Consider the following 26,573-nt stretch of genomic DNA (forward strand, 5'->3'; position numbering starts at 1 on the left):
ACATATCGTATGTTTAGTTTAAATTTGTCACACTTATAAAAGTTCACATTCTATGCGACAAAAGCAGGAACCAAATTTGTTACGAGTATATATGCACATTGTAGATTGATACGATTTGTCTTTAGGAAGGAGAAAAATTAAATATTATTAAAACATAGAAGGCGCAATATTATTAAATTTATTAAAATTTTTTAAAAAAATAAACATTATTACGAGTGTGTAAAATTAATTAAAATAAAAAATAAGTGAAAATTGTATGTTTACAAAATTTCCAGGTGTGTAAATAGTGTAATTCTTTTATTTTTTTTTAGTTTATTTTTTTTAACCCCGTTAACAACGTTGTGCATAATAAATGGAAATTTTTTTGGAAAATATGCACACGTACTTTTACTATAAATTAATAAAAACGTTTTTATAAAAAATTAAAGTTATTAATTTTGGGAAACAGTTGTTACCCATGCAATTTATGCAATCTATGTTGTAGTGTAGTAAGTAGGATGTTGTGTGTTTTTCTTTCTCCTTCGTTTTTTCTCTCTCTCTTTCGTTTCTTTTTTTTATTGATTTATTTAATGTAACAATGGGGTGGTTCATTAATTTTTTCTTTCATTCTGCTGGTGTTTTATATTTTTTTTCCACCTATCCAATTCTACAATTTTATTATTTAAATAATTTTTTTTTACAATTTTCCAATTACAATATTTTTTTCTGAAATTTTCCTTTTTTCCCCTTTGTTTTATTTTCAATTTTTACGTTTCTATTTATTAAAAAACCGAAATAAAATATTTTTATATTGTAACACAATTAAGAAAAAATAAAATATGTCAAGTCGTTTCACCTATTTATAATAATTTTTTAATACCCCAATTTTAAAGATATATATGTGAATATATATGTAAAAATAAATATACATAAAATAAGTATATTTATTACTATAAAATTAAATTAATTCAAGGCGAATAATCGTCACAAAAATAAACGTAAAGAGGATTTGGAAACAAACTATAGAGTTCTATTTTTTAAGGTGATAATTCATTATACCCAGTGAGTGTGAAATTAAAAAAAAATATAATAAAAAGAATAAACATTGATAGTAATATATATTATATATAATTATATATATGAATTTAATGATTTATTTGGGGTGAAAAAAAAAAACTATATGATAGTATATTTAAAATTAAAAAAAAAATTATTACCTATAAATATATATATTACAAACTAATAATTAACAAACCAGTATATATCTATTTCTAAGAAATGGATAGGAACGTATAGAAAGAAATGTGAACCATTGAAAATAATGTAAATATAAAAAAAAACAGAAAATAATAAGTATTAATTTTTTTATTGTAAAAAATATTGAGAGAAGATAAAACAAATTTCTAAAAAGTAAACATGTCATAGTTAGGATAATTCAAGTTTCGAGAAAATCGATGATTGGCTATGTATGTTTATTTCTATACGTATGAATAATATATTTATCAGTAATAATATATATATGAGTATTGAAGCAAGCATATATATGTATATACAGACAGTAATATATGTAGGCATGATACTCGCCAAAGATATATGAATAAGTATAGCCAATTTGTGAAAGAATATATAAAGATGATTAGGAATCAAATTATCATCGATAGAAATATTATAATAATATAAATATTAAGTTAAAATGAAAGAGCTATCTTTCGAAAGCGAGGGGGAAATCATTTATGAATACATAACAACAATTGAAAATGTGATAATCAAGTTTAATAGTTATATAAGTAAAAAGAAGACCCAAAAAAATGTTATTGAAAATAAAGAATTTTTAAATAATATTGTTTGGAAATATTTAGATAATTTTATTCCGTCAAAATTATCTCGTCATATGAAATGTGCACAAAACAGAAACTTTTATCAATATATATTTCTTTGTGCGTTTTATCATATAGTTGTTAAATACATAACATATGATCCTCTCTTTATTCTGCAAAGCGTTTTAGAAAAGAGAAATGAAGATTCAGAATATGAAGACGAGTCAGGTGTTATAACCGAATATGATAAAAGAAACGTATCCCACACAGACGAGATAAACATTTCACAAAATGGTGAGAGGTGTGTCAAAAAAGAAAATAATAATAATGTCAAAGCACAAAAATGTGACAATCAAAATATACCTAAAAATAAAAACGAAAATGAAAAAAATCAGATATATAGCGAATTAATTAAAATTTTTACAGACCAAAATATCGAATTTAAAGAGATAAATAATAATTATTTGATTCATAATTCAACTTATGAAAAGATATGTGATATTATTTATTCCTTTGGTATTTTATGTTATATTTATGAATTTTACACATTTTTTAAAATCAAAAATATAAAAATTTCAAAAAATGAAAATTTTTCATTAAATTTTTTTAATTGGATTTATGATATCAAATATAGTATATTAAAAAGTATAAAACCGAGTAATGCAAATAAAGCAGATAATTATTATTTACAAAATGAAGAAACAATTAAAAATAAATTAACTTATAGTTATTTTTCAGAGCATGTAATGAAAATTTGGATGAATACAAACAATAAGGATGCTAACTGTGAAATGATAAAGTATGATAAAGACAACATTTTGCATTCAGAACAAATAAAAGATTATTTAAATTATGTTAAATATAATTTTATTCATATTAGGGAGACTATAAATAAAAGCCATGAATTATTTGAATTAGAAAATTGGTGTATAGATAATGAATTTTTTAATTATATATTTATAAAAAAAAAACAGATCGAAGAAATATTCATACTTTCATTCGATACAAAGGGCAATAGTCAATTATATAGTAATGGCAATATAAAAGAAATACAAAACAGTAAGATATGTTCCAATGAATGCTATAACAATATTGACGATAGTAATACTGCCTACGGACTGATAAAAAAGGAAATATGCATTTCCAAGCGATATGAAAATGGTGAAAGTTTTGAAAATTTTGAAAAGAAATGTGCTTTGTCATCAACGGTAAACAGTGAAAATGTGACAAGGAAATCGAGCTTTGTTGACATTGATAATATTAAACATGATGAGAATACAATACCTAGCAGTAAAAGTAGTGTTATTAATAAGATGGAAAATTTTGAAAACTTTGAAAATTATGAAAATTTTGAAAATATAAAGCAGCATTTAGAAGGTTTATATGAAAAAATGAAAAGTTTGAAGACGTCTAAGTTGTATGTCCCTATCTACTTATATATAAATTATGTGTTTGATTTTTTTAATAATAATAATGATAGCACCAATTGTAGTATTAACAATCGAAATGGGAACAGAAACCCCAATCACAATAGAAGGAAATATAAAAAAATAAATAATTTTAATTTAGATTTTAATGAAGAATCACAAGAGAATAGCCAAAAGAATATTTCAAATAATTGTAATAATAATAGTGTGCATAATGAAAATAATTTAAAACAAATATTTTATATTTTATTATATTTAGGAGATATAGCTGAATTTATTGTTCATAAAAAAAAGACTATTGATAAGAAAGATATATTTAATAATTTAAAAAAATATATAGATACCGAATTGTTTAATTATGAAAATAGTTTTGAAAATGAAGAAAATTTTATAAAAGAAATGAAAAACAAAAATGATATAGAGTGTAAGGAATATCATAGGATATTTTTCAATCCAGCTATTGGTTATGAACAAGAATACATTGCTCGAAAGAATGGCATTATTTCATGTACTAATCAAATTGATTATAACAGTTTAAAATGTAACATAAAGGAAGATATATCTTCACAAGATGATAGTGTTGGATCAGTAAGTAATGGTGATATTTGTGGGCAGGGGGAAAAAAATAAAAAAAATGATAATGATAGTAGCTTAAGAAATAAAGAAAATAATAATATATCATTAAAATCAAGGTATATTATTCAAATTAATAATTTTGTAAATGAATATATATATATGTTCATATCTTATGTCAGTTTAAATGTTACAAGAATTGCAATTTTATTATTAGATAAATATAATTTAGCTATACCCAATAATTATTTAGATTTAAGTTGCTATGTTTATATATGTAATAATAATAAAAATAATTCGAATCTTTTATATTTTATAAGTAAATATAATATTCATCATTACTTTTTTTCAAATGATATTGTTAATAAGGACCCTAAAAATAATTATTATAAGTATAATAATTCTGAAAATTTAGAGAACCCTACTAAGCAAACTGATTATAATTGTATGTATATAAATGATATAATAACTTTTAAGTGTGTTTCATATGAAGATCAAAAAATGTATGCTAGCAAAAGAGAAAGCAAATTTAAAAATAAAGAAAACAAAATATGGAATAACGAGATATATTATCACACTAGACGTCAAAGCAATTGTAGTCGTAGTAGTAAAAAAGAACGTAGTAGCAATAGCACAAATAGTAATAGATATGAGGGTTGTTACGTTGATAAATCAAAAAGAAATAGAAATGAAAATAATGTAAGCACATTATATAATTCAAATAATAAACTAAATAATTCAAATTGTGATAAATACAAAGATGATTATTCATATGTATCTACGTCTGCAAAAAAAGAAAAAGAAGTCCCTTATGATCAAACTAAATTATTGATACCCAAAAAAGAAACAAACCATTTAGGAGTAGAATATAAGGATATGATTTCTTCAATTAATAATTGTTCTAACGAGCAAAATGGCAAAACAGATGACCAAATTCAATGTATACAAATTTATTTAGATGATAAGATAAGATGTGTAGAGATGAAGGATGGAAAAGATAACAGTGATGGATATTCCATAGAAATTAATGAAAAGAAATTATTACCTGACGATGTAAGGGAAAATAATCAATTTGAAACTCCTAAAAGAGAAGATATACATAATAAGGGAAATGAAAATGGCATATTTAATAATAAACAGATTATTGATATAAAAAATACAAAGTATATAAATGATTATAGAAATTGCAGTAAAAATAATTTGGATAATCATTATAATGTTTATAGTACATACGAAAATAGTAATGCTTCATATGATAATAGTAACAAAAATAATTATTCGAGTGAAAATAATAAAATAAGTAGCAGTCGCAGTAGTAGCATTGATGATAAATATCATAGCAACGATTGTAGTAACACGAATAGTGATAAAATTGTAAGCGAAAATAGTAGCCGATGCAATAGTAGCAACATAAATAGAAGAATACATTTGAATGTGACAAAAATAAATACCATCAATTTTTTAGACCGATCTATTTATCCGATAAAATTAAATATTTCCCATAATTTACAAATCAATGATTTATTTATTAGCGATACAAAAGTTTCAAATTGTGTAGAACATTGTAAGGGGGATAAAACATTAGAACTTGAATTAATTAAACAAAAATTAATAAGTGGAAATACAAAATATGCAATAAAATTAATTAAAATGTTTAATTATGAATTATTACAATTTCCAAATTTATTTTTTTATTTAAATTATAAATCTTATAATTATTTGTTAAACAATTTTGATAAAAAATATATTATTTATTATCTTTTTGATAATCCAAAATATTTAAAAATGTATTTTTATTCATTATTGAAAAAGAAGAAATTAGAGCACTGTTTAATAGCTTTATATTTTTTATACCCTAATTATATATCATTTGATGATTCATATTTTCAAATGTTTTATTTCTTATATTTTAAAAATCAGAAAGGTGAGAAAGGAAGTTATAATTATTCTAATTATTTGGATTATCACATTTCTAATAATGACAAAATGTTTATGTATGATCATCAAAACAAAAGAGCACATGATAACGATTATAAAAGTATGAATAAAAAATATTTAACAACAAACAACATGTGTAATCATGTTATTAATTGTAACACCATTTCAAATTGTGAAAATGAGTTTAATATTAATAATGTGCGAGGTGTAAATAGTGGAACATGGAGTTATAATAATATATATTATTTTTTAAAAAAGGATTGTGTAATAATAAATGAATCACATATCATGTTGAAGAATGAAGAAGTTATGTCAGAGGATAGTATAACAAGAAGAATATATAAAATATCGGATGTTTTTAAATATTTGGATGTATTTGAAAAATTTAAAAAAATAAATTCTGAAATAGTTAAGAATTCATTTGATTATTTAGTTAAAAGAAATGGGACCTGTTCATGTAATAAAAATTATATTTGTATTAATGATTTAGGATCATCTTTAAAAGAGATAGTTGTAATTGAATACTTCGATGATTTTTTAACTTTATATGAATATATAAAAAAAAATGAAAATATAATATTTGTTGATGCAGAATGGAAATGTGCAGTATTTAGAGAGAATCCGATTATATCGATTTTTCAAATTGCTTTGAAAAATTCAAATTTATCATATATAATTGATGTAAAAAAAATAACAATTGAAAATTATGAAATTAATTATTATATATCCGAACTTTTTAGGGATGAAAATATTATTAAAATTGGAGTAGCATTTATAAATAATGATATGCTACAATTTAAAAAATTTTACGATGTTTTAAATATGCTACAATGTGAAAAGTATAGCAACATACTATTGAAAGAAAATAGTAAAGACAAAAATATGAATCAAGAAAATGGAAACAAATATAAATATAATATAAATGATAATACAAATAATTATAATAATGACGATTTATTAAAAAAAATTATGAGAAATTTTTTCAGACTGGATAATAATTACAGAAATGGATGTAACACTAACTATTTTAATAATTATAATAATGGAAATAAATATTATAATTTTGTAAAAAAGAAAGAATATGATCAAAAGAAAAGTATTTACAATTTAAATGATGATATAAGTTATAAAAATATATATCCAGTTAATTATTTTTTAAAATATAAAAAAAATAAAACTCTAATTAATAAACAATTAAATACAAAATGCAAAGTATGCAACAAAACAGGTATTTATAGTTGTATACATAAATATTATGATTTAAAAAATATATATAATAAATATTATGAACATTTAAAAAATAGCTTTCCATGTCTTAAAAAAAATGCTAGTCTTTCAGTTAAACTATTTGGTAAAGCATTATTTCCAGATAAAGAAGTAAATAAAGAATATCAAATAATTAATTGGAACTTCAGACCGCTTTCATTTAAAAGTTTAGAGTATGCAATTCTCGATGTTCTCATTTTAAAACAGTTTTATATTTTAATTCAATCGAAATTATCAGTTAATATTGAAGATGATTTATAAATACGTGTATGTAGAGATGCTCAATTAGCACCTACGTGTACGTAGTGTGTGATTATGGCTCTATATATTTAATTGTATTTTTTTTCAATATAGATTTATATGTGCATATTATATGGTGGTATACATTTTGTACCCCACTAATACGTATATACAAAGTTTATATATGCTTTATTAGCTATACGAAGCATACTCCTTTCCTATTTTATAATTAGTTTTTTTTAATTTGTTCATATAAATTTTTCGAAATAAATATTTTATTTGTATATATTTTTAATAATTAATGTATATTGAACTAATGTTTGAGTATATGTTTGATAATTCACATCATCCCTATTGTTTATGTTTGTTGCGTTGTTTGCATTGCTAGCATATTCCTAATGTTTAGTGGTAACATATTATAAAATCTTATAAAATCTTATAAAATCTTATAAAATTATCTTTTAAAGCCTTTTAACTCTTTTAAAATGAAATAAAACATTTAAAAATTATTCCGCTTTGGAACTTTTTAATTTATAATTTTTTTTCACATATTTTTAAGTGCCTTTGATATGCTACCATTGCGAAGTGTGGATGATTTGTTTTGAATTGAATAAGATCGCAAATGTATTATCATTATGCATGGTAAATTTACAAAAAGAGTGACATAAGATAGGAGTAAAATAAAAGGTAAAGGCGGAAATATTTTATACCTTGGCTAGTCATAATACAAAGGGAGGAGGAATATCACTGGTAGGAACTCCAAACAAAGAAATAAAACCATACCCACGCGGCAAACCAATAAGAGAGAGACATAACACAATATATTCACACTGATGCAAATATATGTGTGTTTTATTATAAGGAAACAAAATGGCATATTTGACAAAGAAGATATATGGACTTATGTTGTCACGTGATAAGTATGTTCTCTCTCAAAAATAAAATAAAAAATTTTGTTTTTAAAAGGTGAAATATTATCAGTAACGTCATAATGATAAGTTATTTTAAAACGTGGCATTAAAAAAACGCAAAAAAAAAAAAATATAATATGTAATGTAAAAAATTGGCGAGAAAAATATGGAATGTTTGTTTTTCCCATCCTTATTTCCAAATAAAATTTATATGAATATAATAATTATATAATTTATTAATTTTTATGAACGTTTTTTTATGTTTAATCATCATCTTCGTCGCTTGAATTATCATCTTCATCACTTGAATCATCGTCATCTCCATCACTGCTATATTCATCATCGCTAGATAGGCCATCATGTTTATCAAGTAATTCTTCTAATCGTTTTTCATCATCACCTCCTATAACTAATATTTCTCCTTGTTGTTTAAAATCACCACCTTTATATTCTTTAATCTTATCACTAATAACTTTCATTGCCTCTTGTATTTTTTGCATACCTAATTCTTTATCATGGCATGATGTTACTATAACATACTGTGGGGGTGCAATTAATTTAATATTAATAGTTACTTCATTATTTGAAATTTCTTTTCCTTTTTTTAAAGCTTCTTTAACAGCATCAATACCTTCATATCCAAAACACCAAACATCTATTCTTCCTCTTAATTTCAATGCTTGTGGTGTTAATCTGAGTTTTATATCTGAAAGTAATGATTCTTTTACAGCATCGCTTATATCCATTTCTTTGAATATAATATCTGGGTTCATAGTTGCTTCTTTTAATGCATCTAATGCATGCCCATATTTTTTATATAATGGCCATATAACTTTTCTGTTTAATTCTTCAACAGTCATATTATGTTTTTGAGCAACATGCCTAACTGTTTGATGCACTTTTTTCGATTTAGAAAAATGTTCTTCGCATTTCATGATATCTTTTGGAGATACCCTTCTTTTTGATAAATCGATGTATCCCTTTTGGTTATCAACTCGAAGGACTAAAACGACTTCATGTCGACCTACTCTAATTAATTTATTAACACTTCTAAATCGTCTCTTTGAAAGTTCTGACATTAAAATCATACCTGCGTAAGTGTGAGAAAAAGCCGTAAAATGTGGAATACAGTCGAGAGTTAATAAATGCATGGGGGATCATCGGTCAAGATGAGAAACGACAAGCATGATTTAAAGAGTGAAAAGTATGAAAAATAGAAACATATATAAACTATGCAAATATGTATATGCAAAATAATTCTATTGATCTTTCTTATATTTGATGTTATGCAATTTTTATCAGGCATAATAAATAAGTGAAAATAGTATATGGAATATTATCATATGTACATACCTTCCATATCATTATATTCAAGTATGGAAACATAAGCGCCCATATCCTCAATCCTATTAACCTTAACCATTATTAAATCATCAACCTCGGGGAATTTTTTTTCATAAAATCGGCAATCCCCTAAATCAGTTTTACTCCTAACCTCTCCCATTTTTAAATAAAGCCTTAAAAAAATATATTACAACTAATTTTTAAATGTATACATCAAAAATATAATTTAAATTATAGAATTATTATACATAATATATTTATTATGTTTTATTTATATAACTTAAGCGAATTTTCTAATTTTTTTTTTTATGTAAAATTAGTAAAATTTGCATAAATATATTATTTTTTATTATAAAAAAAAAAAATATATGCAAAAAAAATTGTTTGCAAAACTTTTGGAAAAATAACAATTTTTGTGGATTATTCCTAGTAAAAAAACTACAATGGAACGGGATTTTATTTACCCTCTTTTTGTAGAACTGTAAACATGTTTTGCCTATATATAAATAAAAAATAGAGGGTATTAGTGTTTATATTTTTACCTACATATGCATAATATATATAATATTTTTTGTACGTAATAAACGAGTGCCTAGTAAAAATTTTAACGAACTTTTCATATATATAATAATACATATCATATAAAAATATTTTATTTATTGCATACTTTTAATAGGCACTTTAATAAAATATAGTATAATTTTTTTATTAAAAAATTGTATATTTGCTATACTTTTATAATATATATTGCCCGTAAATTGCATAACATGTTCATACATTATTTTTTTAGTCAACCAAATTTATATTATAAATACATTAGTTATATGATAAGTTATAAGTAATTATTTTTAATTATAATAAATTATAATATATTCATTAAGGGAATAACAGTATTATATTTTAATTTTTTGTAGAACAGTGGTATCCATTTTAATATGTAGAAAAATGCTTTTTAAAAAATAAGGGGGTAAAACGCCATTGGCGGAGAATATATATGAATACACAGGAATAAATTTATGCTTGTATAATTAAATTACATTGAGCGAGTTACATACGCATAATATGCTTCTGTTTTAATATATTGACAAACAATTTAAGTTTTAAAAAAAGTTAAGTATAATAGGACAATAAAAAAGGGAACGACTAAAAAAACATCGCCATAATAATTGTTTATAAAAAAAATTGACAATCATGAAAGGATATTTTCATGGCTTATAAAATTTATATTTTTTTTATTCCGCACACTTTCATATTTCTTAAAGCATATGCAAAATTAAAAGTAATAAAAAAATGGGTATAGCAAAAATAGAATAGTATTAAATGGTTAGTGGTATTTTGTTTACTTTTTACAAATTTCCAATAAAAAAACAAAATAAAATATCAGTGAAAAATAAATTAATATATGTGGAAAATAAGGACACATTATATGTGTCAATTAACATTTTTGATACATGTTCACTTTTGTTTAACCATTTTTTGAAAAAGTTGTATATATCAAATGGTGAATTATTAGTTTGTAAATTTAATAATAATTTTTTTAGTTCGTTAGTTTTAATTTTTTCATTATTTTGTATAATATATGCTATTTGTTTAAGGAGATAAATAGAGTGATGTGGGCCACCATTTGTTTTATGTAGTAGAACATTTCTTTTGTCAATTTTTTTGTTTTTTGTTTTTTCTTTTAAATAGTTTTGTAATTTATACATATTTGTTTTATAAAGCTGTTTATTTGGTAGTGCTCGTTTTCTTTTTCTTTGTTTATTACGCCTATCAATGCTGCATATGTGTTGACAATTGTAATGGTAATATAGTTTATTCCCTCGTCGTGTGTGTGCATTTTTATAGTTTGATCGAGCCTTTTGTATTATTTTATTTGCTTGACAATTTTGACCATATGTATGTATTAATTTATTTACTTTAAAAATAAGAGAACGTACATATTCATTATATTTGTAATTATATAAATATCTATGCTGGGGAATAAAAATATAATTTTCATGATTCTTAATAAGGGTATTCCAAAATTGATAATATGTTGGGAAGTTACAATAGGTAGTATATAAATATATTAAATTTTTTGACACAGTAACAGTTATTTTTTGAGTATTAAAAATGATAGTCTTGTCTATATAGCCTTTTTGATAATATTGTATAAAAATAGTTTTGATCAATTTGATATTATTTTCAAAGAAATATGTAAAATAATAATCATTATTTAAAAATAATAAATATTTAATTAAATTCGTTTTAGTAGTACAATTTTTATAAAGTGCTTCCAAAATTTTTAAATAGTCAATATTACAACTAAGTATATAATCCAATTTATTAAAAAATGTATTTTTCAAATTTTTTTTCCTTTCTTTCATATATATAGGTTTGTGTGTTGTTGATATACTTTTCTGTAATAAAGTATTTTCATTCCTTTTAAATATTTCATTTTTATTATTCCCTTGTAAGCAATATCGATTGTTGGTATATTTGTGTAATAAGTATTTTCCCCCGTCCCTATTGTTATATATATCATCTATGTAAATATATTTTTCAGTTTTTTTGTCATCTTTTTGAACGTTAGTAAAATAATCAAAAAATTCAAGGTCATATATTATGGGCTCTTCCGATTTTTCACAATTATTTTTGTTAATACAATTTTTATGTCTTTCGTTTGTAAATGTGGGTATTCGAAATTGAGTAGCAAATTTTTCATGTTGTTCTAAATAAAATGATTCCCAATATTTATAAAAAAATTCATAAAAAAAATAAAAGTTGTTATATATTTCTGACAAGACAGGTAAATAATTTACACATTTGTCTATGTGTAAATTTTGGATTAAAACAAAAAAAAAATAATTATTATAAACTTCTTTAGGTAATAAATATTTTGTAAATGTTTTTATTTTTATAATGGAATAATCTACTAATAATTTGTTTATATCGTTTATTAAATTATGTTCGTTTTTTTCTTTATTTTTGTAATAGATTGTATATATATTATTTTTGAAATGTTTATTTTTATACATATTATTTATGTTTATTATTGAAAAAAACGGTGTGTTAGTATTTTGTGTAACAGAATAAGATATGCTTGTAATTTGTGTATTTGTTTCATTTCCTTTTTTGAGATCATTTTCTAAATTCATAAACTTTTTAAGATAATCTTTGATAGATTTTTGGTTATCATCATTTTGTTCGTTTAAAGAATTGCTTTCTAATTTTGGTGAACTGTTCATATAATAATTATAAATATATTGATATATATGTTTCAAAAAATTTTGATATTTTCCATACTTATCTTCATTATTAATATGATCAATTTTATGAATTATTTTATTAAATTCATCATTAAAATGTAAGAAAAGTTTCGAATATTTTTGTTCCAATAGTTGCTTATTATGATATAATTCTTTATTTTGATCATCCTCAATATTTACATAATATTTTAACATTAATATTTCATTTGCATTTGTGTGTGTGTAGCTATTTTTTAATTGAAATTGCATTAATGTTTCATCAGAATAAATAAATGGAATTTTTTCATAATATTTTATTATTTCTGTTAAAAATTTGAGTATATATATTTGTTTTTTTGTATATTTCATAATTTGATTTCTAAGAATATTTTGCTTATTTTCACATTTTAAATAAAATCTGTGATGATCTGATGTGTAATTATTATCATTTTTAAAGTTGTCGTTAATTTGATCTATTTCGTTCGCTTCATTATTCTCAATATTGGCATAAACATCTTCAAGCATATTATAATCGACAAAATCGTTTGTACATTCCTTTTTTTTAACAAATAATATTCCTCTTTTTATAATTTTTTTTATCATATTATTTTTATCTGCATTTTTCGAACTTTCAAAATAACTAGGGTTATATGATATGTTGCTTAAATGGTCAACTTCGAGACGTTTCGGTTTGTCTCCATCATTTATATAGCATTCCTTTTCATTGTTTTTTTCTTTTGTTGGGCATGAAAAGCTTAGACTGTAATATTCAGAATTTTTAATTGACAAATTTATTATATCCAATAAAGGTATAGCACTAGGAGATGATATAATCTTTTTGTTGTAATTCGAATACGATTTTTTTCGCAAAAGGTATTCATCATTTGGAGCAGTATCAGAGATGGCTTGGTTTGCTTTTTGAGGAGTAGTATTTATTTCGGTTTCCTTGAATGTATTTTTTTGAAAAGTATAAGTAGTGACTTTTTCTTTATATATTAATTGGATAGGCAAATTAACAAATTTATTTGATGTGAGATCATATATTTTTAGAAAGCTTTTATCCATTAATAAGACATATAAGAATTCAATTAAGTGTATTATAAAACGAGACGAAAGATCATATATATGAAAAAATGTAAATAATATTAATGTTAATGTGCATATTGATAAACCTGTTTGTTTTTTTAAAATATATTTTCCAGATCCTAAATTTATATATCCTAAATAATAATAGTATAGATTATTTGTATTTTTATCTCTAATATTTATTAAATTATTAATTTTTTTTTTAATTTTTTTATTTAACATTTTATCACAGCTTCCAACAAAAGTAAAAGATAGACATTGATACATTAAATTGATTATATCATTTATGTCATCTTCTTTTATTACACAAATATAATCTCCGTTTGTTTCTTTTTTTTGTTTTTTGATTTCTTCAGCTTTAAAAAATTCTTTTAAATATGTTTCTTTGTCGATTGTAGTATTAGACATATTTATCGTTTCATAAGAATTTTCCAAATATTTTTTTATTTTTTTAATTTGTTTAACATATTTTAGTATTAATTTATATATGTGTGAATAAGTTGATGCATTATTTTTGTTATCATTTATAATGACACCCTTTTTATTTTTCATATTTCGTCGACTGTTTTTGTTTTTATTTTTCGTCTGAGATATATCCGATTGTGGATTATTATCATTAGGAGATATTCCAGTATTTAATTGGGAACGCATATTATCATGTTCGGTTCCGTCTCTGCTTGAATTTCTTCCAGACCTTTTTTTATTTTTACTTTTTTTGAGCGCTTCCGAATCATTACTTGAGGATGAATTATTAAAATTTATATCTGCAATAAAATTATAAAAATTGTTATCAATTTCAAACTTGTTATTGTAATCTGATATATTTTCTTCATCGGCATTTGTTTGACCTCTTTCTTCTTCATATTGATTAAAGTAGGAAGTTGTTTTGTCTGCATTTTGACCATTCCTGTTTCCTTTTATATTTTTTTTTGACAATTGATTATCACTGCCGTTGCTATTTAATATAGAATGATCTGAATATATTGGTTCTTCATTATCATTTTCTAAATTATTATTTTTTTGGCTTTTTGAATAGGTATTAGGATTTGATTTATATGAGACTTGTTTTTTTTTGTTTTTTTTTTTTTTGTCTTGATTTTTTTCATTACCAAGATTATGATTAATTTTTTGCACTAAATAATTAATTTTTTTATATAATTTTTTAATTTTGTTTTTTAAATATATATCTTTATTAATATTTTCAAAATAATAAATATAATCAAAGCATATTTTTTTAAGTATATCATTATGTGTTGATAAATATTTCAAGCTAAGTACTTGTAAAACTCCAATAATAATATAATATCGTAATATTTCACAATTATAAATAAATGCATGATTATTTAATAATTTTTCTTCATCGTTTTTTTGACAATTTTTAGTATCCCCTTTGATAATATCATTACTAGTTCGATTAATTTTGAGGTCGTCATTATTGTGTGTACAATCTGAAAAATTATTATAATCATATCCATGAAAAAAATAATTCATATTTGAAATATTGTCATCCTGTTTTATTAGATCGTTAAAGCAGTTAAAATATCCTTTATTTTGATCAAAAGTGAAATAATATCCATCTTGATTTATATATTTTTTTGCGCGATTTATTTGATTGGAAACAAAAAGGTGTTGTAAATTTAGGTGTCCATCTTTTAAGAAATATTTATTTTCTAGATCGGGATCCTTAAAATTTCCTTTTTCATCAATTAAGTGCATATATGGTAGTTGGTTTTTTTTATTTCTATTTAAATCGTTTGGAAGTATTCTTAAAAATTTGGGTATATTTGCTAAAATGTATGCATGAGATAAATCAACAAAATCAAAGATAATCATATTTCTTGCAAATGATTTAACCATAATTTCATAATTATTAAAATAATATATATGATCAAATTTGATAGGCATAAAAATCATATTAAATGCATGAATATTATTACTTTTGTAAAAACATAAAGAGACTGAAATAGATGATGATATAATCATATGCATTAAATTATATGATATACCATCAAGATTTAAATATTTAAGTGAATAATTTTTTATAAAGCTATTTTTATGTATATTAAATGGTATATTTGCATTTATAAAATAAAATAAAGAGCTAATTAAATTATTAAATATATTACCATTTTTAAAATTTATACATCCAATTGCCCAAAATATGCATAATAAGTTTAATTTATTTAAATCTCTTTTTTGTAAAAGTTTAAAAATTGTTTTTATTAAACTTTCATTCTTGCTATTCATATGAAGGTAGCCTAAGCATAATATATTACTACTAAAAACAAGATTATCTAAATGTGTGTTTTTTTTTTTTTTTTGTTTTTTTATTCTGTCTAATTCTTCATATCTTTTAAGTAAATTCCATTTATACTCCTGTTCTATTCGACGATTGTTACTATTGTTTCCATTATTTTGTCCGTTTGAATCAACAATATTTGCATTATTCCCAGATACATTTTTATCAATAGTTTTATTTCGGCTATTTATATTATTTGGATTTTTATCATCATTTCCAAAGTATAATTGGCCTGATTCTCCCATTCTCTTTTTTGGAGACATCTCAGAAAAATCAGATTCATGCATTGATACGTTAAGAAGAGAATATATTTCATCTATGTTGTCATATTTTTTAGTAAATTCATTTAGTTCATCATCATCATATATATTTAATTCGTCTTTCATATAATTTTGTATGGAATTATTTTTTCTATCATTTTGTGAACCTTGCTTATATTGATCATTGTTTTCGATACATTTGCTAGTACTAGAATTGTTTTGTCGATTTAAATCTGCATTATTTTGTTCTGAAATTCGAGAGCTTTGTTGTTCTAAATTTGGGAGACGGGATTGATATTCATTTTGATCATTAAAATTGTTTGTAATATCGATAGTTAAATTTTTTGACATATTTGAGCTATCAGTAGAAAAATGCTCTGTTGTTGTTGTTTCGTCAGATAATTCATTATCATATGCATATAAGAAATTGAAGCAATCTGAATTATTCATATACATATTTTTGTAGTTATTATTTCTAAATTCGTCAACACTATTTGATGAAAGGTTTGTGTCTTTTTCATTATATTTATAGGTATTTCTTTGTTTGGTTCCCCTGTTTTGAAAAGTGGCTTTAGTGGCATCACGATCTTCATAAACATCTATTTTACACATATTTGTATTCAAACAGCGAATCAGTAAATTTTGATATTTAATTTTTTGGGTTCCATATAATTCTTTAAATAGAAAATTAATACAAACAAATGTGAGGTCTATATTTCGTGATGATATTAACGAAAGAGATAATCCCAAGATAGAACAAATGTATAAGCTTCTATTTTTAAATTTTAATATATATTGTAAAAATAACGAAACATTAACATTTTGAAAAAATTGCAACAATCCTAAGCCAAAAATTAGACCAGCTAAATAATATACACCACAATATTTATAATTTTTATTAAAAAATTTATATAAATAATTTTCATTATTTATTATTTTTAATAAAACTAAATTTTTCTTTTTATCTATTTCATCATATTTTTTATATAAGATAGTTTGACAAATAGAGCAATGTAATTTTAATTCATTTCTAATTTTCCCATTGACAAAATTATTATATTTTATTGATTGTTCTTTATCAAATGAAAAATCATAATAATCAAGTTTTTTTTTTAATTTATATTTTAAATTATTAATTCCATATATATTATTATTAATATTGTTATTATAATATCTATAATTATCGTTTTCATCTGGTATAGTATCTGTATAGCTAGATATAGTTTCATTTAAATTATTTCGTTGTCTTCTTAAATGTTCATCATTATAAAAGGATACGTTCCTTCTACTTAATACACTATTTCCTGATATTCTATGTTGGTGTCCATAATTTAAACTTTCATATGAATCATCATTATTGTTTCCTCTGTTGTACATATTCAACTCTGCTAATATGCTATCTCGTCTGATATCATTATTTATGAGGTAGCTATTTTGTCTGTCATATTGTTGAATGGATGGAGAGCTTTCTTCTATTTCATTATTTATATAATAGCTACTTCTTCTACTATATATATTATTTGACATTCTAGAGTTTCCATTATAGTATATATTTAAACTAGGTCTTCTATGAACATTATAAAAAGATATATCATTGATTTTATCATTTTCTGTATATTCATTTAATGGCTTGTTAGGTGTGTATAAAAAATTACTGGAATAATATTCATCATTTGACGAATTATCATTATTATATATTGGAGAATTATTAATTGGAGAAAATGATTGATTTTGTATTTTGTCTCTCCCTATATAATTTCCGTTAAAGGATGTATTCCCAATATTCCGTTCATAACTCGTATTATTTATGTTTCTATCATGTTCATCTAAATTGATATTATTTACATATCTAGCAGATGTATTATAATTATTTGTACGATCATTTCTATTGTTTGGACTATGATTTTCACTTTCTATATTTGAAAAAGACGAAGCAGATGAAGAAGATCTACTACTTTCTAACCTATTTCCATTATTCTGTGTTTGACCATTTGTCATACCTTCTCTTTGCCCACTCAAATTTTGATTGTCGTTAATATTTTCACGATTATTATTACTATTGTTATTTAATGTGGTAATAGTATTATCTAAGAAGAAACTGCTTCTTGAACCCGTTGAAATCCCCATTTTATTTTTTAGTTTTTTTGTTGTAACTGTATTAAAATTTCTTAAAATAGATTTATATGTATTTAATTTTTTAATATACTTATTTAAAGTAAATGTTTTTTCCATTTTATCAGTTTTCATATGAACATTTAATGTATTTAATATACTGTTTATTTTTAATTTTATTTTATTAATTCTTTTTTTATTTCTTTTTTTATAGGAACATTTTATTCTTTCTAATTTAGATCTATGTTGTATATTAGGGGGTGTATTAAATGTAAAGGATACAATATCTCGTGTAAAATTTACTGAGTTGTTTCTAAAATGTGGATAGCTATATAGAGAATTATATTCTGACTCGTTCATATCATTTCGATCAGCATAATTACTATTTCTATTTTCCCTTTGTATTTCATTTCGTCCAATATCTTCATCTATATAATATTCGCTTATATTATTATTCGTATTAAAATTTTGGATAAAATTCGATGAGCGTCTATTTCTTGAATCTCTATTTGAAATTCTGTTTGAGATACGATTTGAATTTCTATTTTGATTATAATTTAATTCATTTTCGCCGTTCGGACTTATGTCATTTGGACTTGTATTGAGGTTTCGACTTGGTCTGTTAAGGTGTAAATTATCGGTTTCATCCTCACGAGGTTCATCAATTTGATTATTAGGGAATGCATTTCCTGTGTCTGTTCGAGAAACCTCATCGTTTCCTTGTGGTCGATCTTCTCTTATATTGGGACTATCCGAATTCCAATAACTATTAAACTCTCTTATTCTTCTATTCAGCATAGTAACTTCTGAAGATTCATTAAATGTATCTGTGTATAGTCTTCTATTTTGATTATTATTCATATCATATTCATCATAATTTCTATGTGTGTTATTATTTCGTAAATAGGCATTTCTTGTCATATAAATAGAGTTATAAGTATTTTCAGCTCGAGCATGTTCATTATTATGATTTTCTCGTTGGTTTTCATGCCCTCGTGAATCAGTAACCATATTATTATTATTATTATTATTGAATGGGTTTATTGCAATGTTACTATCTCGTCTGGCAATTGAGTTAACATAATGATTAAATTGATCACGTGAAAAACGGCGATTGGATAAGTAGTTAGATTCATTGAATGAGTTTCTAAAACTATTTCTACTATTATAACTACTTCTATTATAATTAATATCTTCTGATATATCTCTGTTATATCCTAGAGATGAAATAATGTTATTTGAAAAAGTTTCATTTTGATTCATAGATGCACTACTTAACATACTTTGATGATTTTTCGAATCAAATAAATATACATATAAATTATATTTGATAGTAAAATTAATATCAGGTTTATAGTGAACTGAGTTTACTATATTAAAAAAATTGATCCCACTAATATTAAGCATACTTACATATTTCATTTTATAAAATTTTTCTAATGTATAATATAAATGCATTAGGCCTAATGTATTATCTAGACTTTTATCATTTTTTATATCTATTAATATATTTTTTTTTTCTAATTTATTTAATTCAACTAATTGAACAATTTGTTTAATATATTTATTTACATTTTTTTTATTATATTTATGTTTGTGTAAATATGCACTTTCTAAACTGTCTGAACTATTTCCAATGTCTGCCAAATCAATTAAATCGTCATTTCTTGTATCGGAATAATTACCATCATCTTTAATTTGGTTAGCACCACATGGGCCCCCTAAACCATCATTTTCAAGGAGGTTATTGGCTGGTCTATTTTGTATTTTCCCATCTCTACTTTTTAATAAATGTACTTTTCTCTTTTTATAATATTTAGAAAAATAATAATTATGGAAATTATTTAAATAAACTAAAACATGATCTTTATTATGTGGGAAATAACAAGAAGATATATTTCTGTCCATTTTAAATGTATCAAAAAAAAAGCAACAATCTTTTAAAATTTTATATTCACTTAAATAACTCTTTTGTATTATTCGATTTTTTTTATAAACACTACTTTTTTCATCATCTTCATTTTGATTATAATTCCATGGTTCATTATTACAATCATCATTATTGTTATTATTATTATATGAGTTATCTGTTTTTTTTTGTTTGTTTGATTTTTTTTTTTCTTCATCATCCCCTTCGCTTATTTGATCATCTTTATTTTTTTTCTTTCTTCGGTTCCTTTTTTTCTTCATATATAATTTTTTTCTTTCAATATATGCATCAGTATAATACATAAACATATTAGTGTTACTACTACTAATTTCAATTCCACTATCTAATATATCTATAATTTTTAAAAAGTTATTTTTTAATTGTATATTTGATGAATCGAAGCATTTGTTAAAAAAAAGGTCTTCTCTTTTTATATTAACATAAAACAGTTCGTTTTGGAAATTAAATATTTCATAACATCCTGCAAATTTAAGTATGCTCATGGGTGAAGACAAATTTATATTCCCTAAAGGGATCGGTATATTTTTGTAATTATTTCCATTCCTATTGTCTAGCTCCGTTTTTTGTTTTGCTTCTTGAATACAAAATGGTGAATCACTTTTGTAGTCAATACATATTGTTTTATCGTTAATAGATTGATCACTATTTAATACTTTTTTGTCCTTGAGCGGAATATCCTTTAGTTCCATTTTTGGAGTACCTCTTGTTTTATACAAATAATCCGTGTTAAAAAGAAGCGAATAAAAAAGTTGCACGTATTTATTCAAAAGATATAAATTTTCATAATATATACATTTTAGTGGTATGTTTACAATATCTATGTTAACTATGTTTATAGAGTCAAAACATTTTATATTAAATGTGTAAAAATTTATTTTTTTTTTATAAAAATTTATATCTTGATTTTGATCCCCTTCATTATAGGCACATTCAGAATGTGTTCCAGAATATATGGGGCCCATTGAATCTTTAGTTTTAATACCATTTCCCTCTATTTTGTATTTATTTTCATTATTATTATTTTGAAATTCTTTATCTGTCATTTTTTTAATGGATAGTTTTTCTTTTTCGCTCGATGCTTCTTTACAATGAGCATATTTTTTTATTTTGCTTCCTTTTCCAAAATTTTTAATATTTTTTTTTTTATCAGTTTCCCTTTGAGGTGTGCATATATCATGAGAAGATAGTGCTGGCTCTTTTGTAATTGAATTCAAATTTTGTGTAGGTATTATCAAATTTTTGTTATTGTTCATAAAATCTAAGTTAAAATGAGGTATGTACAATATGTCTAATTCGTTTTTAATTATATTTCTTAAAAGGCTATCATTAATTATACTTTGATTAAAATTCTGACCGTAAAATAAATTCATATAAGAAATAATTAACAAATTTTTTAATGGGAAAAACAAAGGATAAAAATAGTATAAAAATTTAACTTGTTCATTACAAAGTATTGATTTTTTAAACGATTGAAAATTTTTGAAACAATCTTTGATATTATTTATGTTTCCATTTTCTGTTATATAACAATTTTCATTATTTTTAATTTCTTTTTGCTTTATTATAATGTTAAAGATTTTTTCTATTTCCCTTATATAATATTCATATTTTAGTTTTAATTTCTTGGAAGGATATTCCATATTTTGTAGAAAAAAATAATCCATTGCCGATTTTTTGATACTGTCTTTATAATCCTCTTCCTTATTAGGAACAATTTTATATATTATGTTTAAGGTGCTAGGAATTTCATTTAATTCTAGATATATTTTTTTTAGATAATTATTTAGAAATTTATATTTGTCATGCATTCTGTGTTCATTTGTCCTGTTTAATGTATTACTATTATTTTGTGTGTGTTGGGGTTTACATTTTGAATTTTCTTCATTTTGATCATTTGAATTTATTGTGTTTTCACCAATGATTGTATTTTCTTTTGTCATATTTTTGATAGAATCATGATTATGTAAGTTTTCGTTATGACAATTGTGATCGCTATTGGGTTGAGTATCAAGTTTCCATTTATCTAAAATGTTTTCTTTATTTTTTTTTGTCAAGCATTCATATTCCATTTCACAGAGTGGTGCCCCGTGGCACTTTTCCTCCGCAAAATAGCATCGTCTGATTAATTCATGCTTGTAATATTTTTTGCAAATGTGTATATAAAAAGAATTGAATATTTTTTTTTTAAGATCACTGAATTTGTTAAAATAATGAAACATAAAATTATATAAATTTAATGAATATGATATAATAAGAATTATTAAAATAATATTATCTTTGATATTTTGATTTATATATTCTGATAAATTTATTTCATCATAATATAAATGCATATATGTTAATATTAAGTATTTATTATTATATATATGTTTATACTTAATATGTACATATTTTATAAAATTATTTATGACATTATAATAATTATATGATTCAAAATCATTTGAAATATTTTTAACTGTATTTTTTTTTGTATATTGTTTATGTGTGTCATTGAAGCTTGCACACGTTGAGCTACTATCATGTTCTTCGGTACTTGTAGACCGACTTGCCACTCCTTCGAAAATATTGTCAGAATTGTTACTAGTCAAATTTTGAGATACCAAATTGTTTGAATCATTTTCAGTGTTACAATTTTTATGAATATTATTTTGTTCGTCGTTCTTTTTATCGATATCGGTATCTGTTTCCGAACTAAATGAAAAACAGTTGAAGTGAATTTGGCTATATTCAGTTTCTATTATATTTTTTTTTTTTTTTATATATAAATATTTTTCTAATTTACGATATGTTTTAATATCCTTTACACAAATTAACATAAAAAAATAAATAAATCGACAAAACTCTATGTGACCCATATTTTCAACATCAAAAAAGTTATTATTTAAGATTTTAAACTTATCCATTTTATTATTTATATGCATATTATGATTTAATGTGTGTGATGAGTCATTAAGTTTATCATTAGTAGCATCGACGGGTTTCATATTTTTGTCATTACTGTTAATTTCGTTAAGTTTGCATTTGCTTAATTCTGAGAGCTCATTTTCTTTGTCACTATTCCCAGAACATTCCTTTTCTTTATTTTTTACATTATTTATGTCTTCGCTTATTTGTGTATTTTCGTTTTCTACAACATTTTTATAATGAGAAAATTCATCGATATTATCTAAATTTTTATCATCATCAAAAAAGTATATATCAATATTTATAAAGCGAAAAATATTTGTGTCGTCTTCCCTTTTTTTACATTCATGAAGACATATGATAAAGAATTCAAGACTTATTTTTTTGCATATGTAATAATAAAAAAAAGTTAAAAGTATTTTTAATGTTTGATTTTTTGGTAATATATCAATATGAACTCTATATGAATTAAGACATATTTTATTATTTTGTGAAAAATTTACAGTGTCTAATGTTATATTGCAAAGGTTTGAGTTGTGTAAGTTATATACTTGTTCGTCAGGAAAATTAGGATCATCACAAGATTTGATATTTTTATTATTATTTATGTTGGTGGTGGAATTATTATTAGGTATAGTTTTATATAACTGGACAGTAGAAATATATACATCGTCCGAAAGCAAATATAACATTCCATCTGTATTTAGAATAATAATGAAATGATTTAATTTGTTTATATCAAGAATGTAAGGGTTATTTAATTTATTTTTTTTTATAAAATTATTATATTCATATTTAATATTTTCTTTATCTTTGAACATGTTCATTTTTGTATTTAACAGATTTTTTAAATAGGAATGCCTTTTCGAAGAAGTCGAGACATTAATAATATTTTCTTCCAGAGTCATAGGAATATTTCGGCATTTTAAATTAGTAGTATTAATTTGGTTATTTATATATGCACATATATTATATGGATAATATTTAAATGTTGAAAATTCTTGGGACATATTTATTGTGGTAAAATTTAATATATTTTTTATTATTTTAATTTTATCCTTGACATATTTATGATATATAGGTATAAGAAACAATAAATTATTAACATTATCATACAAACATAATTTAATTTTACTATGGATACTTTTATTACCTCCTGGGATAAAAACAAATTGTGGCTTATATATTTCTGTGTTAAAATTAATATTTTTAATTTTTTGACCTTGACAAAAAAAGTTATTTTTTTTTATACTTAAAAAATGTTGAAAAACAAGAAATCTATTTAATTTTTCCTTTTTAAAATAATTATACAAATACTTATCATTATATTTTTTTATATCATATAAAATATGAAAAAAAAAATATGTCTCAGTAATTTCTTCAAATGCAATACATAAATTTGTATTTGAATTAATGTGTATAATGTTCATATTTGGAATCATATTTAACCTGTCTTGTTCAGGTGAAAAGTTAATTAATTCATCTGTCCACATAAAAATTTTTTCTTTTTCATAAAAATATTTGCATTTTTTAAAAAACTTATAGCTGTTTTTATTAACAATAGCATTTGAATAAATTGGGTGGACAGGTGATGTGTAAACAATTCTTATTTTTTTTCCATTGTTTGGATTGGTATTATTTTGAAAGTCACTTTTAATATCATCATTATTGCTACTACTGTTGTTATTTGTATTGTTATCATTGTTAGCACTTTCGTTAGTATAGATTACTGAGTATGAAAAGTATTTTACATGTTTTACGTTGTTTATCACATTTACAAAAAATAAATAATCTTTATTGCAAAACACCCGAATGGGCTTATGATCAATAAAAAATTCTATATTCCTTCTTTTATTTTGTGTGTCAATTATTTCTATCCTAAATTTGTTATCAAAATTTTTTTGAAATGTATAAATGTGTGGATGACTGTGACAAGGTAAACAAGTGTTGTCTTCATTTTGTCTATTATTACTATCAGAGTAGTCATAAAAAATGCTTTTATCGTTAGGTATTAAATAAAAAAATGTATGATTAGAAATTTTATAAAATTTTTTATAACCATCATAATAATGAAAACAGATTACTTCGTTTTCTTTACAATATGTTACTTTATATTCATATATTGTATTATTTATTATATTTGAATAAAATTTCACATTTTTAATTTTTTTATTATATATATTATTTATATATAATTTTTCATTAACATCTTCTAGTGTGTTACATGCATTATTACTTTTCTTTCCATTTTTTATTTTGTTATTTTTTTTTGCTAATTCAGAGAGATACACTTTTTTACAATATTTTTTTAAATATATGTCTCTCTTTTTTAATAATATCAATAATTTTAATATATGCTCCTTAATATTTTTTGGGTCTCGTTTTTTCTTTTCATATATATATGCAATATATTGTAATAAAATATCACTGTGTTTCGAATTACTACTTTCTTTGATTTGTGGATTAAAGAAATTATCCTTAAAATTTTTCTTTAGGTGATTATTTTTATCATCATCCAAATTATTGAATAAATTAAATTTTTTATCATTATCAACTGTTTGTTTTTTTTGTCTCTTCAAATCGAAATAATCTAATATTGAGTAATTGTTTTTTTTCACATTCTTTGTATTACTATCCCCCTTTTTATCTGTTGTACTTATCTTTGTATTTAAAAAGGTTGGCTTATTTGTTTGTTTACTAATTGTTTGGTCGATATTTGCGACGTTACTATCGTTTTCGTTCTCACCATTTGTGTGTGCAATATTATGTATGTTTTCATTTTTAAGAATAATTGCATACACCATTTTAATCTTGGTTTTATTAGTCCCTGGTTCACTTTTCCTATGTTATGTATATATTTTTTCGCTAGTTTATCTGCCTATTTCTTTTTGTTATTTTTTTTCAACAAAAAAATATATATACTTTTTTCTTCACACATGCCCCCACACGTAGTATTTCATTTGCTTATTATTTATTTTGTTTTGTTTACTTAGTTTATTATATTTTTATTTTTATCACATTTTGAAAAGGTTATTACTTGCACTTCCTACTAATTGTATATAAAAAATTGTATAAATGGATCTTCATGCTCTTCGATATGTGAACTAGTATGGATATTTATGCATGCATAGGTATACATACATAATATATGTGTGCTAATGAAGTGCTTTCCTAGTGACGACTATTTAAGAGTATATTTTATTACTATCATTTGAGATTATATTAAAAATTGTATATTT

The 26,573-nt window shown here is 22.7% G+C and overlaps 3 protein-coding genes across 3 annotated transcripts; 1 reads left to right on the plus strand and 2 right to left on the minus strand.

Annotated features, from left to right (window-relative positions):
• Positions 1-1,672: 1,672 nt before the first annotated feature.
• PCHAS_0210400 (conserved Plasmodium protein, unknown function) lies at positions 1,673-7,261 on the plus strand (the record flags this gene model as incomplete). The annotated part of the gene is made up of 1 exon (XM_739928.2): positions 1,673-7,261. One exon carries the CDS (start codon positions 1,673-1,675, stop codon positions 7,259-7,261), a length of 5,589 nt encoding a protein of 1,862 aa, XP_745021.2.
• A 1,153-nt stretch (positions 7,262-8,414) lies between these two features.
• On the minus strand, positions 8,415-9,655 carry PCHAS_0210500 (eukaryotic translation initiation factor 2 subunit alpha, putative; the record flags this gene model as incomplete). The annotated part of the gene is made up of 2 exons (XM_739927.1): positions 8,415-9,241; positions 9,505-9,655. The coding sequence occupies 2 exons, from the start codon at positions 9,653-9,655 to the stop codon at positions 8,415-8,417; spliced, it is 978 nt and encodes a 325-aa protein (XP_745020.1).
• Positions 9,656-10,841: 1,186 nt separating this feature from the next.
• PCHAS_0210600 (conserved Plasmodium protein, unknown function) lies at positions 10,842-26,138 on the minus strand (the record flags this gene model as incomplete). The annotated part of the gene is made up of 1 exon (XM_739929.2): positions 10,842-26,138. One exon carries the CDS (start codon positions 26,136-26,138, stop codon positions 10,842-10,844), a length of 15,297 nt encoding a protein of 5,098 aa, XP_745022.2.
• Between the last annotated feature and the right edge of the window lie 435 nt (positions 26,139-26,573).

Source organism: Plasmodium chabaudi, assembly GCF_900002335.3.
Source record: "Plasmodium chabaudi chabaudi strain AS genome assembly, chromosome: 2".
In the NCBI taxonomy this organism is placed as follows: Eukaryota; Apicomplexa; class Aconoidasida; order Haemosporida; family Plasmodiidae; genus Plasmodium; species Plasmodium chabaudi.